Here is a 14,828-nt window from a genome sequence, read left to right on the forward strand (position 1 = left end):
GGTGTTGAACTCAGAAGTTGGTACAGACAGTATGGGAGAAACTCTAGCTATTGAAGGGTGACCATACGAAAAGGAGGACAGGGCTCCTGTATTTTTAACAGTTGCATAGCGAAGAGGGAAGGGCACCTGCAGCTGTAACTGTTGTGATGAAGAGGAAATTTTACCAGGTTCTCCATATATACAAATGACACCTGCTGAGATTTCCTTTTCAATACTACTGTTAAAGATACAGGAGCCCTGTCCTCCTCTTCATATGGTCACCCTAAGCTATTGATGATGGTGATGTATCATCAGAAAGAAAATGGTTAAATGCTGTCCATCCAAGTATAGTAATATAGCCAAAGATATGGAACACATGGACTGAGTGTTTTGGAGCAATTTGCAGCTACAGCCTTTGCCCGCCCCCCCTAGACATGTTGAACCAAAACTGTTTATATAGCCTAGTTTGTCCACTGCCTAGTTATTCATTTCTTCAGATCAATGTATGGGCACAGTGGGGGAGAGTGGGTATGATCTTGCTCCCTGTCCACATGTTCTCAGGTTATATGAATAGGACTAACCTGATTGTCTGTAAAAATAAAATAAAATACTGCCATAATTAATACATGTGTAATCTAGCAACTGTTATATGTTGATTTAGTGTATTTGTTTCTAGCACTAGTTGGAGCTGATATATGCATCGAAACAAATTAATGATAGCCATCTTGAATTCTAATATGGCAATTACATGCACTACTTGCCATAGAGGTAACGTGTCTTTTATGACCATTTTACTTATTTGTAGATCACCTCTATCTGACCCACATGTCTACTGCTTATGACAAAGAGTTAGCCACTGGTGACACATTTTTTCTCTCTACTATAAAAGGAAGCTTGTCTAAGATTTCTCATTTTCTCCCGAAGGGCAGTTGGAAAGCCAGTCCCTGAAGACAAACCAATTAATTAATCTAGGAAGAAAAAAATGAAAGAAAATTAGCATAAGGAGAAAGCAATGTAAATCTTGAAAACAACATTAAAGGAAGAATATTTATTTGATATTTAAATTATTAAATTGTTTCAGCATTTCAAAATAGCATAAGGCAGTTATATTGAAATAATCTTTCAATTTTTGTGCTTAATTTCTTAACCTTTGAGACTGGTTTTCTCAAGCATATCGGATTAAAGAGAAAGACTGGGTTCGGATGACACGATAACCAATGGTGGGTTAAATAGTCAATGGTTGGTTATTGTGTTGTCTGTCAGGGCTTTTTCACATGACGGCTGGTTACTTGGCTGAAATAACCAACACAAGTAACCAATGCTGTGCAGACTTGATTACTTGAACAATCATTGGTTATTGTCTCATCTGTCGGACACTGTTGACTATTTCATCACACAATTGGTTATTTTTGGTGAATACTGAGTCCCCTGGCAAGAGTGACCAAAGCAGTGGCTGCTGCTCTTGTCCAGATGCCAGAACTCGCAATGGCTGATGGGATACCATGCTCCAATTGAGATGAACAATACTGTTATGAAGTAGAGAGATCAGTGATCCGATCTGAAGTATCTGGGACAGTGATCAGATCTGAACTATCACCTTTTCATACAAGGAGAAGTTGAACTATAGAGGTGGCATGCTGGCCATGCCACTGAGTATAACCACATACCTGCTTCATTTTCCTCACTATCATCTTCCTCCTCCTCCTCCTCTCCCCCAACAACAGTGCTTTCTTCTTCTTTAGGAAGGGCTTCATCCTGGATCTGTCATCAGAGCATGAGAGAATGCTGGTCACAGACTGTTTCAGAAAGCACAAACATTCGAAACATTTTTATTAAGACTTGCTTTTAGCAATCCACTATGGTTATTTTTTGTAATAGGTTGTTGCTGCTGTTGTTGTAGCTTGACTTCTCCAGTATGTGATACATTAATATGATGCATTTTAATCTCTCTAGGGTTGGCTTTATTTACAAGCGTTATCATTATTACGTATATTATAACTGTGTTGTTTTGCTCATAAATATTAAGGAGCTGAAGAAGAAGCTGTGTTTCTTATTTTCACTGTTTGTGAAGATGCCCAGAGGAGGAAATGAGCCGTATTACAAAATTCTCCACAGATGAATTCCTGGGCCTACAGGACCTTACATGTCATGACCCATACTATCAGCAGTGACTTGGATATTGACCTGAGGGGAGAGGGACCAGTTGAGCCAATAGTATCACCCACAAAAACACCAAATCTGGGCCCTGACACTAAGCACAAGCTCATTATCCAGGGGCCATTAGAATCCAAGACCCCTGAGCCAGGACTCCTCATAGGCGTGTGCAGCACATTTCATTAGGGTGTGCACCCAGGTTGGTGTTTTTTTTAAGGTGAACATTTATTGAATAGTCAGACATTAAGGACATTGTTTTTATTCATTTATTTATTAAACACTGTAGACACTGATGCCCTGCTCTGCTTTCCTGATCATGGGAGGGCCGTTACAGCTGCTCAAGCAGAGGCCTAGTGGCTGAGGGGGCACAGCTTCCAGCAGAAGGGCTCCCAGCAGAGCAATTCCTTTTCATTCCTGCTGTCAGGAGCAATAGTGCTCTCTTGGAGGCAATGGTTCTTTGGCGCAGCAGTGGAGCAGCTGGAGGGCCGTTCCCGCTGCGTCTGGATCCCCTCTGAATTCCTTCTCAATGCCTCCCTCAGTTTGGCGCTTATTGCTTAAGACGTTACGCTGTGCCTGGGCACACCCAGCACACCACTTGCGCAAGCACTTCAAGCAAGTTTTCAGTTGGGGATGCTCTAACTCTGGATTTCCTGCATCAGACAGGAAGCTACATCTGACAAGCGTTTGATTGCACGCTCATTACTGGGCACTCACGGAGTTTGCTCAGGTCCCTCACATGACATCGTCTGCCTCCTGCGCCCCTTCCGCCCCTTTTGGCTTTCCTTGCGTGACCAAAAAAACCCTTATTAAGTCCGATTTTTTTAAAACTCAGAATTGCTGCTCTCTCCTGCTGTGTGCAGGAGAAGCAGCGCCATTAAAACAGCGGACTCAATGGGCCCCGTGCTCATTGGGTACTTCCTCTTTTGAAAGAGGAAGTAACTTAAGGAAAAAATGGGTGGAGAAGCAAGGGTAGGGAGCGTGTTAACCCCCGGTGTGATGGAGCTTAGGGAGTTGGACTAGATGACTTATAAGCCCTCCTCCAATTCTATGAGTCTAGAAATGCCACTTAAAAGGGATGGCAACTACATGGCAGGGGGCTAGATTACCACCACTCTGTCTGCTCCATGATCCAAGACTTTTCTTTCTGCCTCTAGCTGCTCCAGAATGGTTTTCTGTAGCAATGGTGCATTGGCTCCTCTTACAACAGCTACTAACTCTCCCCCCTAAAAGGAAATAGAAAATAATAGCCCATTTATTTTACATGTGATTTGTGTCAACACACACATTACTGTTACCAAAGGCAGAGGCTGCATTTCATTTTATTGTTGACATACAATATGGTGTTATACAGTTTGCATTTTCAGCATGGACTGGCTCCTATACAGACAAATGTCTTATATTCACTTGAAGATAGAGAAGTGTAGGGCTGACAGGAGTGGGAAGAGGGGATTGACGCATGGCATGCCTCCCAGGTTGGGTAGCAATGTTGAATTTATTAATTCATTCAGTCTGGTTTAATTGGCTAAAAAGGTATTCCAATTAATCCAGCAGATTTTTAAAAATATTATTTTTAACAGAAGTACTAGAAAAAAATGCAGATTGCAAGCACCATCTTTAAAAAGGCATTTCCTCCTTTCTCTCATATAGGAGGGAATTAATGCCTCTTAATACAATGCCTGCTATGTCATGCACACAACATCTAAAAACAAAGAAAGCAGGGTTTTTCCTTTAAAAAATATTGGTTTTACCTTTTATGTACATGTATGCAAATTTAACTGATAAATTGCCAAACTCATAATCACTTAAAAAGACTTAATTGGGAATATATTATCCCCACCCCGCTCATTACAGTCAAGTTATTTGACTTTCATACTGCTTGGCACCCCTTGCCTGTTCTGTTGGAAGCAATCAGTGACACTTGGCCAGGTTTCCTTGACTTTCCAGGAACTACATCAACTGAGCAACGGCTTGACGGAATTTCATGTGCAAATTGCAAGAGACATAAATAATGGAAAGAAGGGGCTTTTCAGGCTATTTCCCATTCGTTTGTGAGTACATACGTCGCACTATGCTTTATGTTTTTTAAAAAAGTTTCATTGTGCATTAACGATGAAACATTCAATTTTCAGATCTAGAAAGCATCCCCCTTCCCCCCAAAAAGGGAGAAAACAGGCCTTTAGTATTAATAATACTGGAATATCTTACAGGACCACTAAGATTCTGGGCTGGTTCCCATGATCAAACTAGCCACTTTGGCTTGTTTTAATCTCTGGTGCATGCCAGCCACCATTTCCCTAATTACCCACCCAGACGCAGCTTGTCATGTTGTCTAAACCCAGTTGGCATGGCTTATTTGATGGGGAAGCAACCCTCAAATAACGCAACAGGCCAAAGGTTATTTGAGAGTTGTTTGCCCCTTAAACAAGCCATGCTGCCCAAATTCATAAGTCATGACAAGTCACACCCAGCAGGGTAATTAGGAAAATCACAGTCCTCACACCAGGGATTAAAACAAACCACTGTGGCTTATTTTGATCGTGTGAACCAGTTCCTTGTATATAAGTAACACGGGACGAATCAATTAAAGTTGTATATAAATACTGAGTTTTCACTGTCACAAAGTATTATTTCTATAGCTCTTATGTAAACTAATAAGTAACACATACTTAAAAACAATTATCAGACCCTGCCCAAAGACTAATATTTTAATAGATATGATACAGCAAGGGAAAGTCAAGTTGTTAATAAATTTGTAAAAAGCAGTATTGTCCAATATTAAAGAATTGAGAAATCTAGATGAAAAAAAAAGAGAGATGAGTTTTCAGAAAGTTTTAGAAGGAATTTAATTTATAACTACACTGGATAGTATTTTTGGCTACAGTATAAATATACTGAATTAGGTGAAATGGAAGTTGCTCATGAGGGTAATGTCTGCAAGATTAAAAATACAATTTCCAGTGAAAATATACAAACCCAGCTGCTAGCAAATTAATTGAGACTGGCAAAAAGAAGTGCACTCTATTGCTGCAAATATTTGGGAACAGGAAAATGGTCTCTAATACAAATTTGACAGCAGTCTTATTAGGAAAGGAAATACTCATCAGAACATTATGTGTGTAGGGGGGAGTTCAAAGAATCCAATGTGCTTCTAGATGCACAATCACACAGCCACGTTCATGAATTTTATGGGGGGAGGGGCCAGACAAAATTTGTAGACCTCCCGTGTTTTCCCACCATTTCTTCCATTTTATTTCTTACCAGGAAAAAAATGTTAAGGAGGAAAAGTAGAAATAGCTACACCATGTCTATTGATTATTAGCCCTAGGAGCCCTCCATCTGAAAGCACTCCAAGTCATGCATATTTGTTATAAAAAAATCAAGTTTCAAAAGTGAAGCCAGCCTTTGGCACCAACTCACTGCATAAAAGAGAAACGTTGGCTCACATTTTCCACGATATTTCTCTAGGGCATCGATTGAATCTACTTCAGCCTAAATACAAAGTAAACAACAAGACTATTTAGTAAAAGCAAATGTTCACAAGTATATGACCACCTTTTGTGCAGGAGAGAGTGGGCCTGTTCACACATCATGTTAACCCATGGTGCTTATAAGCTATGCACAATAGCTTATTTTGTAAATAGCCTCTGTGCCCCGACGGATGATTGGACAAATAAGCAACACAGTGGAAAAGTGAGGATTTAGTCACATGTAAAACTGTTTGGGGACCATGGTGGTGGAGATTTGTTTTCCTGCCACATTTCAGATACAGCTGAAATGTGGCAGGAAAACAAGTTTGCTCAGAGATTGCTTGAGAGGAGCAGAGCAGCTGCAGTATTTTTGGCTGCTCTTGCCAAGTAGGCGATCAATATAACCCAAGCTAGTGTGACAGACAACACACTAACCCATCTTATTGTAAGCCATGGATCCCCAGGGTGCCTTATTTGGGGGAAATAACCCTCCCTGGGTAGGAAAAGAGCTCACAGATGACATGTAAACACATTATTGCTTAAATAAACCATCAGCTCTTTTTTAACCCATCATGGGTTAACATGACATCCGAACCAAGTCAGTGTTTCATACCAATTGTTCATCATGTTTCAGAATCTCTGTCACTTTATAGGTTACCTTCAATCATCTGTATGATACACATACATTCAGCCCTTATTTGCACTACAGACAAATTGGATCATCAACAACTGTGGATTTTGTGGGTTTTTTCCTCATTGACCAGCACAGCCATTCAAATGTGAGCCATCCACCATCAGAGGAAGATTAGCTCTTACACCTGAAGAGGGAATTTGCATTCTAAGGGTTCCATTCCCTCCAACCATTAAATAATACTATACAATTTAGCTTCTCTTGACTTTTTTACCTAGTGCACCACCTAAAATTAATCTCTGGCTTTACTAATATAAAAACTGTAATGTTTATCTTTTTTTGTGCTCTCTGCCTATACAGACTCTGTGTGTTTCAGCCAGAGCAAGAAACAGGTCTGAGTTACAGCCAGCTTTTATGTTTTAAAAAATGAGGGTCGTCCATTACTTCTTTGTCCTGGGATACATACCTGCAACACATATCAGTGACTAATTCACTCAGGCTGCAATCCTATACCCACTTACCTGGCATGTCTGAGTAGACATGCACAGGGTTGCACTGTCAGTCTGTAATCTTCATTTTCAGACTTGGTCTAGACTGCGGATCTCATGGATTCATCTGGCCTCATTTTTTTTTTACTTATCCGTTCTTTCCGCATTCCCTGTTTTGTTTTTTTGTTATCAGTTAGCCTGATGAAGAGTTCTGGAGAACTTTAAAGCTTGCACAACATTTTGTGGCATTTTCTGGCATAAAGGGATCGCCCAACTGTGGATTTTTGGATTACCAATGATTTTCCCTTCCCAGAGACCCTAGGGAATTACAGTTCTGTGAGATGGTGTTAGGGATCTCTAACAGAGATTATAACTGCATAACTATGTAACTATATGTTGTGGGGGTAACTATGTGTATCTCCTTGACTGTCTAGATGGACTCTATGCAAATACAACTGTTCACATGTAGGGCTCTCTTTGTACGTCGGGGAACCCTGAAAAAAGTAGGACTTCCGATTATGTAAGACAGATGTTCAGCCAAGTGCTCCCATCTGTAAAATGTTTTGGATCCATATAAGAATATATATTATATGCCTTGCAATTATTAATGTGTTTCTTGCACATTATTTACGTCCTTGCATGGGGATTTGTTACCACTGCTTTCATATTTCAGACCAAGAATTCTTATTGTTACTTCATGTCCATGTAGTTATGCAACCCCTGAGCTATGGCCTTATTGTGCTTTGTTACTCAGACATTATATAACTGAATTCATCTTTGTCCATGGATTTATTGTTTATTTCTTTTTAGACTTGGTACATTGAATCCCACTTGATCACAAATGTGATACACTTCTGTCTATATATGGAGGGTACATTATTCACCCATGGCATAATAACATGTATACATGATTTTGGTAAATATATAAGAATTATGTGCCTCTTTCGTTGTTGTTTCCTGGAATGTCTTCATGTCTACATGAAGTCTATGTAAATACAACTGTTCACGGGTAGGTCTCTTATGCAAGAGGGATGTTCAAACATAAAATGCTCATGTTTAGACCCCCTTTCATATGAGTGTTGAATGTGCTGCCACTGGGGGCTTGACCATCAGGCATGGCAGCAACACTTGGTCTGGCTTGCTTGTGTGTCCCCACTAATACCCCTCACATACTTGAGGGGATTAAGTACCTATAAAGAGAGTTCTACCTGTGTACAAGTGTATACAAATAGAGCCTGTTTGCATGACATAACATCCTATTGTGGGTTAATTAACCCTTGAGGAGTTGTGGCGTATGCCATCTGCCATTTTGAATTTGCAACCACCGAGTTCTTGTGTTGTCTGAACCTGGTCATTGGGAATTAGGTGAGGGTTAAATAACTATAAAACCAACCTGAGTGTTTTAGCAAAGATGTGACCTTAATGACATTTATCTTCTAGCCTGCCAGAAACATACCCAAATTGATTACCAGGGCCTCAGTTGGTCATAAATACTTGAGTACTAATGCATGGATTATGCTGATTGCAATTACCAAGGCTAGCTTTCTGCTTTACATTGTAAGGTGAAGATGATAGGGGAGAGGTTAGGGCCCAGATGATACTGCATCAAACCCTCCAAGAAGGCATCTATCATACCCTGCCTCCCCACAAGACCCTCGCAGTGATTTTTGCAAAAATTGTCCAGCAAATCCAGTAATATACCACCTTTTGTACTTTCCCCATTTTAGCTGTTCAACATACACTTTCAGGTAACATTGTGTGTGTTTTGAACCAGGGCTTCCAGCAACCAAGCTCCAGTACCTTACATCCTGAGTCACCAGCATTCTAGACCCTCAGAAGGTCAGGCAGCCTTATGAGCCGCTTCACGTGAGGGTCAATCGCTCACAAGACGTTTTGCAGGTCCTTTTCATTTTTTTAATTGCCAAAAAACCAGTAATAAATATAAACCACCATCAACGAGGTAGTGGACTTCCAGAATTGTGCAATATCACAGCCCCATCTACTGGCTGTATAAATGGAACATATGGAACTTGCCCACAAAAACGGGGTGTGGGTGTGTGCTTGTATTGTGCCCATCTTAATCCTACAAAGACTCCAGAAGAATAAACCCCAGGTAAAAGGGTGGGATTTTTGCTTCAATGGAGAGAAGCCCTAAGACTCAAGGATGCCTTCTAGGCTGTACTTCCAATCTGAAAAGAGTCAGTTGACTCTACCACTACCATCCTGTAACCTTAATACCATTAGGTTGCAGCCTTATTTACCACCCTAAAGCAAATGGAACTACATATTAAATTTACATGCCTCCTAAGGGATAAATTCTTTTACCAGCTATCATTTGTACCTTTGAAGCTATCTCTTACCACAGCAAAATGCAGCAGGTCATCGCCAAGTTCATTTCTTATTTTCCTGAAGAGGTTTACTACTGCTTTACATGGGCCACACCAGCCTTGATAAACATCTATCACTGAAAAGAGATTGAGCTGTCTCAGCTGAACTGGGTTATGTCAGAAGAACATACAGAGTTTAATCAAGCCTATACACATGAAATCAATTAATTACCTCTACTCTCTCATGTGATTGACAATTGCCTACAAATTTCCCCTTGTTAAAGGAGCATCTCTTATAGATAATAATTCCCACTGAAACAGAAAGAACAAAAGGAAATCACATGTCCCCACCATATCTATTCTAACTTATCCCATAAAAACTGTCAGTATAGACTTATATTTCTGAGCAGCAACAGCGGGAGGGGCTGCACTCTGTGTTGTAACAAAGATCTTACCAATCAGTCCTTTGGAACCCAGCATTTCTTCCCAAAGCTCCTGATTACTGACAACCATCTGTGTGTAAATTAAATAATATCACTGAGAAACCTTTCAGAAAAGCAAAATAGCCATTTAGAACAGCTGCTTGAAAAGAGATGTAGTGAGTCAATAAGGGGGCAATTCAGTCTTTTGCGTTAGAAGAACTACTAGGAAATCAAAGTCACAATTCAGTTTAAAAGCTTTCCTTTGTACGAAACTGCAACAATTTGGATTAAAATAAAAGATAGTAAATGGAAATAACATGATACATGATAAAAATGTTTATGAATTATTTTCTTGTCCAGCTACCGATAGGCTGCTACAGATAATCACTAAAAATAAATGTATTGAATCCCTGGAGACTGGATCTTATGTTAAGAGGCTATTATTTCCTTTCCTGAAGAGAGAAAAACATTGTATAGAAAAGGACATTTTATTGTCTACCAATTGATTAACAAGATGGATTCAGAAGCTACCTCCAACACCTTTAAAACAACATAAAAAGCACAAGATCTCACACTATGGTTCACGGACCATTCAGATCCATGGAAAGTCTGACAACCATCGTGCTTCCAAATACAGAAGCAGAATTAATGCTGAACCTGACCTGAGCCTAAAGCTGGGGCATGTTACACCGGATTTCAAAGATGTTTGCTCACAAAAACAAGGAAAATCCATGTTAGGAAGACAAGATTATGCTATGCAATGCGGTTCCACAGGGCTGCATTTTATCCCTCATGCTGTTCAGCATCTGCATGAAACTACTGGGGGAGGCTATCCAGAGATGTGGGCTGAAGAGTCACACACGCATATGACACCCATCTCTCTCTCTCTCTCCTTTACATAAAATCCAGTTGAGGTAGTGGGTGTTCTGAATCAGTGGGAGGGTTCAGTGGCATGGAGCCATACTCTGGTAACCTCTCATTTGGATTACTGCAATGCATTATACATGGGCAGCCTTTGAAAGTCCAGAAACTTCAGCTGGTCCAAAATAGGACAGCAAGATTGTTAACATGGCATGGCAAATATGACCAGTGTTTTGTGATCTATGCTGGCTTCTAGGCTATTTCTGGGCCCATTTGAAAGGACTACTTTGAAGCTTTAAAGCCCTAAATTGCTTGAGACCAGATTACTTAGAGTTAGCTCTTCCTGCATATATCTACCTGGACCTTAAGATCATCTTTCGAGTTCCTTCTCTGGGTCCCACCACCAAACGAGGCAAGGGAGGTGGCTACTAAGGAGGGGCCTTCTTAGTGGTGGTACCTGAGCTGTGAAATACACTTCCCAGAGAGGCCTGAGGTCTTCTCAGAACCAGGTGAAGACCTTTTCATTCTCCCAGGCTTTTTGGTGGTGGATGCAAGAGCGTTAGTGGATCAAAGAGCAGCTCCTTCAGGTTTTTTTTTAAGTGTTATGGACTTAAATGTTGTACTGCTACAGGCTTTTACATTGGTTTTTACTCTAGTTTTATTCTGTTTTAAACCTTTTCATGTCTTTATATTATATAATTGTATTTTATGGTTTTAAGTCTTGTTTGTGAGCCACCTAGAGAGCTTCAGCTATTAGGCAGCCTAGAAATGTAATAAATAAATAAAGTATTAAAAGATGAGATATGCATGTACTTTGATCTATATTACAAAAAAAAAGTTAAATTGGTCTGCCAAGACTTCCAACGTTTTTCAAGTGGTCTGTGGGTGGGAGTTCAAGACCCGCTGACATAGAGTCTAGGAGCATCTTAAATACTAACATTTTTTTGGTGGCATAAGCTTTTGTGGACAGAGCCCACCATTGCTTGATGCATGACTCTGGCCCATAAAAGCTTTTGTCAGGATATGTTTTTTCATCGTTAAGATGACACCAGACGTTTTTGCAGGAGCAGCCTAACATGACTACCCCTCTGGAATTTCTCAAGTAACTTCCATATCTGAAATATAAAAACTACTGAAGGTGCAATCCTTGTAGGGCCTTTTTCAGTCTCAATATGCATAGGATTGCACCCTAAAAAGAATTTACACTGATACTCAAGTTTAGCAAACCAGAATAACAGAGTAATTCCTAAACTGGACCATGCTATCTTTACATTTAAAACAAGACTGAAACTATGTCTAATATTTTGTAAGAGGGACAAAATGTATAAATGTATGAATAGAATACCCAATATTTGGAGAATCATGGAGTGATTCATGCAGACCAGGATTCTGGTTGCCTTAGAGATTCAATCTTATATGGAAAGAGACTCCATTTCGTATCCAGGAGCAGAAAAGAAAAGAGCACTACAGAAAAGCATGTGTTAAATTGATTATAAATTGACCAATAGGATAGATCCCACCAAAGTAAATGCAACAGGGAATTTAGCAATAGATCAGGATATTCTGATAGTGCCTCAAGAATAAGCTGGGTACTATCTTTCTCTTTGTGCCAGAGAGCCTCATCGACAAGACAGCAAGTGCAATTCCATTATTGCTCTAAGTGTGAATGGTGTGGGGAAGACAGACATAGGGGGTCATCAGTTGAGCATTTTATTGCACGCTAGCTACTGCCCACTCATTTTTTTGTGTGTCCTTTAAATAATGCTGTCCACCTCCTGCGTGTCACAAAATGAACTCCTTTTAATCTGACTTTTTTTTAGGAAATGGAATGTGCTGCCTTTTTCTGCTGTGTACAGGAAAAGCGGCGCAATAAAAACGTTCCCTGAATGGGCCACATGGTCTTTGTTTACTTACTGTTTCTTCTCCGGGAAGAAAGAGGAAGTATTGTGGGATAGGAGCGGGGGCGGAGAAGCAATGGTAAGGAACTGCGATTTCCCTCTCCCCCATCTAATGAAGCTCACAGCCCCATGCCATGCATCCTCTGAATTATGGTCTCCATGTGCGGGGTTTATGTACTGGTGGTGTTGTGCTGTCAATGAGTGTTGACATCTACCAACCTTCACCAACTAGATGTCCTCTAAATGTGTTGGACTCCAACTCCATGATTGGTTAGGGGATGCACCAGATTGGGGAAGGTTGAGTTATACCATAACCTATGTTCTGTCAAAGCAACGTGGTCATTGATGAGCAGGTGGGCATTTTTAATTTCTCCCCCACGCACATTAAAATAATTGGGAGGGAAACATCTTGCACCATTGAGTGGTGGAGAATAGGATCTGAAGTAAGTATGCTCCTCCCCTGTGCTTTCAATATCTCATCCACAGTTCCATGCTCTTTAATCATTTCTCTGAGGTACCTGCACTAGTGGATTAGCTCCATTGTTGGAGTGTCCCATCTGGGCAGTTCCACCAGCATATCTTTCATGCCTGCAGCATAATTCAAATTCCACAGGCATAGTCGGGCTTCTGCCAAATCCTATAGCCCTTCAGACAGCAGAAGTTGAGACATTACTAATTGTTTAATTATTCGCATTTTGGTGTATGGAGACCTACTAAAAAGACATTAAAGCTGCAGTCCGGTTCAAATCTACTTGGGAATAAGAAGGGTTAACTCAATGGGATTTACCTCTAAGAAAATCATGGATAGAACCACAGTGTATAAGATCTATAGTCTATCTCATGGTGTTGGAGCTCAGAATGTTTCACTAGCAGAACGTTGCACTTTATTTACAGCAGAGCACTTTAAGGTCAGTCTTTAAGTAGCTGGCTCAGAGTCACATGGGAGTAGTTCCAATTAAAATAATAGGTCTACTCTGATGTAAGTTGCTAGCAGGATTGAAATAATAACCAATTTCTTCTTCTGGCCACTTGATGGCAGGATTTATAGAGATTATATCCCTTATGGAGTCATTTTAAAATAAAGAAATCACAAATGTATTCCTGTAGGTTCTTATTTAGAAATCTCCAGAGAAGAAGCAATGTTATTTTGTTGTAACAAAAGCCACAAAACGTCTTGTGGCACCTTAAAAACTAAGCTTTTGTGGATTACAGTGCATCTGATGAAATGGACGGTAGTCCACATTAGTTTATGCCATAACATGTCTTAGTCTTTCAGATAGCACAAGACTCTTTGTTGTTATTTAAAGATGCTTCTTTAATCATATTCTATTAATAAAATATTATTAAATATTAATTTCCACATAATAATATGTCCAAAGTACTACCAAAATTATAAATGTTGATCTCCAGACACAAGATTACTAAAGCACATCAGTATGTTTCTATTACAGTGCAGTGTCTTAAGTGCACTCAAGTTGCAAAATCATGCATTTCTGGCTACCAGATGCATACTGCAGGTATGGGTTGTATGCAAATGGAAGTTTGCAAATAATCCAAGAGGCAGTCTCTCATACAGCCCAGTTGGAACAACTAAGAACCACTGAGTTGAATGGGACTACTTGTGAGTAAATCTACATAGTGAGATATTATTCAAACATATATTTGCAAATGAAAATTGCTACACATGCTGGACAGATCCAAGGGCCATTGGCATTATTTAGACAGCCCTCACATTCAGCATCAGGATTTAGTATTGTTAAATGCATGCTGAGAGCTCCATCACACCAGCGATTTAGTGCACTCTTGCCATACCTGGTGTGCGGGTTTGCAGCATGGTACTCACATGATGCCGTACCTGTCCTGCTGACACCCTGCCTCTTCCCCAGCCTTTTCTGTCTTTTCCTAGAACAATTAAAGTCTGGATTATTTTCCCTAAGTGCGTTTTCCTTTGTTGGGGGCGCATGCTATGATGGGAGCCTTGCTGTTGACTTGAATGGGTTGCATCAGGTCCTGGCAGGGAAAAGTGATCTCTCCCAACAGCCGGCTCAAAACCTCAATACAAAACCCAAACCTTGCATCCCAGGCTTGAAAGTGTTTTTTTTTAATTGTACAATGCCCAAATCTCTGCAGAGACAGGATTGTATTCCCTTGATGCCCCCAAAGAGCCAGACTAAAGGGTCATTCCATTTTTGACAGGCAGAAAGGTGGTCTGGTTGAAGTACTCATCTGACAGGACCTGCCTTATTAAAGGGAGGGGGAAAGGAACAACCAATAAACTGATCATCAGATGAGCATTTTATTGCATGCTCATTACTGGGCACTCATGGATTTTCATGGGTCCTTTTCATGACACCGTCCACCTTCCATGCACCTCCCACTCCTTCTGGTCGTTTTCCCATTAAAAAAAAAGACCCTGGAAAATCCAATTTTTCTTCCTGCAGCAAAATGTGCTGCAATTTTCTGTTGTGTGCAGGGAAAGCAGCACAATAAAAATGTTCATTTCAATGGGCCATGTGATTTTTGTTTACTTCCTCTTTCGTCAGCGTATGAAGGAAGAGAAGTTGCTTGTCCCTGTTGTGGGACAGTAGCACAAGTCAAAGC

The 14,828-nt window shown here is 40.3% G+C and overlaps 1 protein-coding gene across 1 annotated transcript; it reads right to left on the reverse strand.

Annotated features, from left to right (window-relative positions):
* Positions 1–704: 704 nt before the first annotated feature.
* On the reverse strand, positions 705–9,554 carry NME9 (NME/NM23 family member 9). Its single transcript, XM_063131536.1, has 6 exons — positions 9,502–9,554; positions 9,080–9,183; positions 5,551–5,622; positions 3,240–3,356; positions 1,647–1,740; positions 705–947 (listed from the first exon to the last, which is right to left on the reverse strand). The coding sequence occupies exons 1-6, from the start codon at positions 9,524–9,526 to the stop codon at positions 943–945; spliced, it is 417 nt and encodes a 138-aa protein (XP_062987606.1). The 5' UTR covers positions 9,527–9,554; the 3' UTR covers positions 705–942.
* Between the last annotated feature and the right edge of the window lie 5,274 nt (positions 9,555–14,828).

Source organism: Elgaria multicarinata, chromosome 8, assembly GCF_023053635.1.
Source record: "Elgaria multicarinata webbii isolate HBS135686 ecotype San Diego chromosome 8, rElgMul1.1.pri, whole genome shotgun sequence".
NCBI lineage: Eukaryota > Metazoa > Chordata > Lepidosauria > Squamata > Anguidae > Elgaria > Elgaria multicarinata.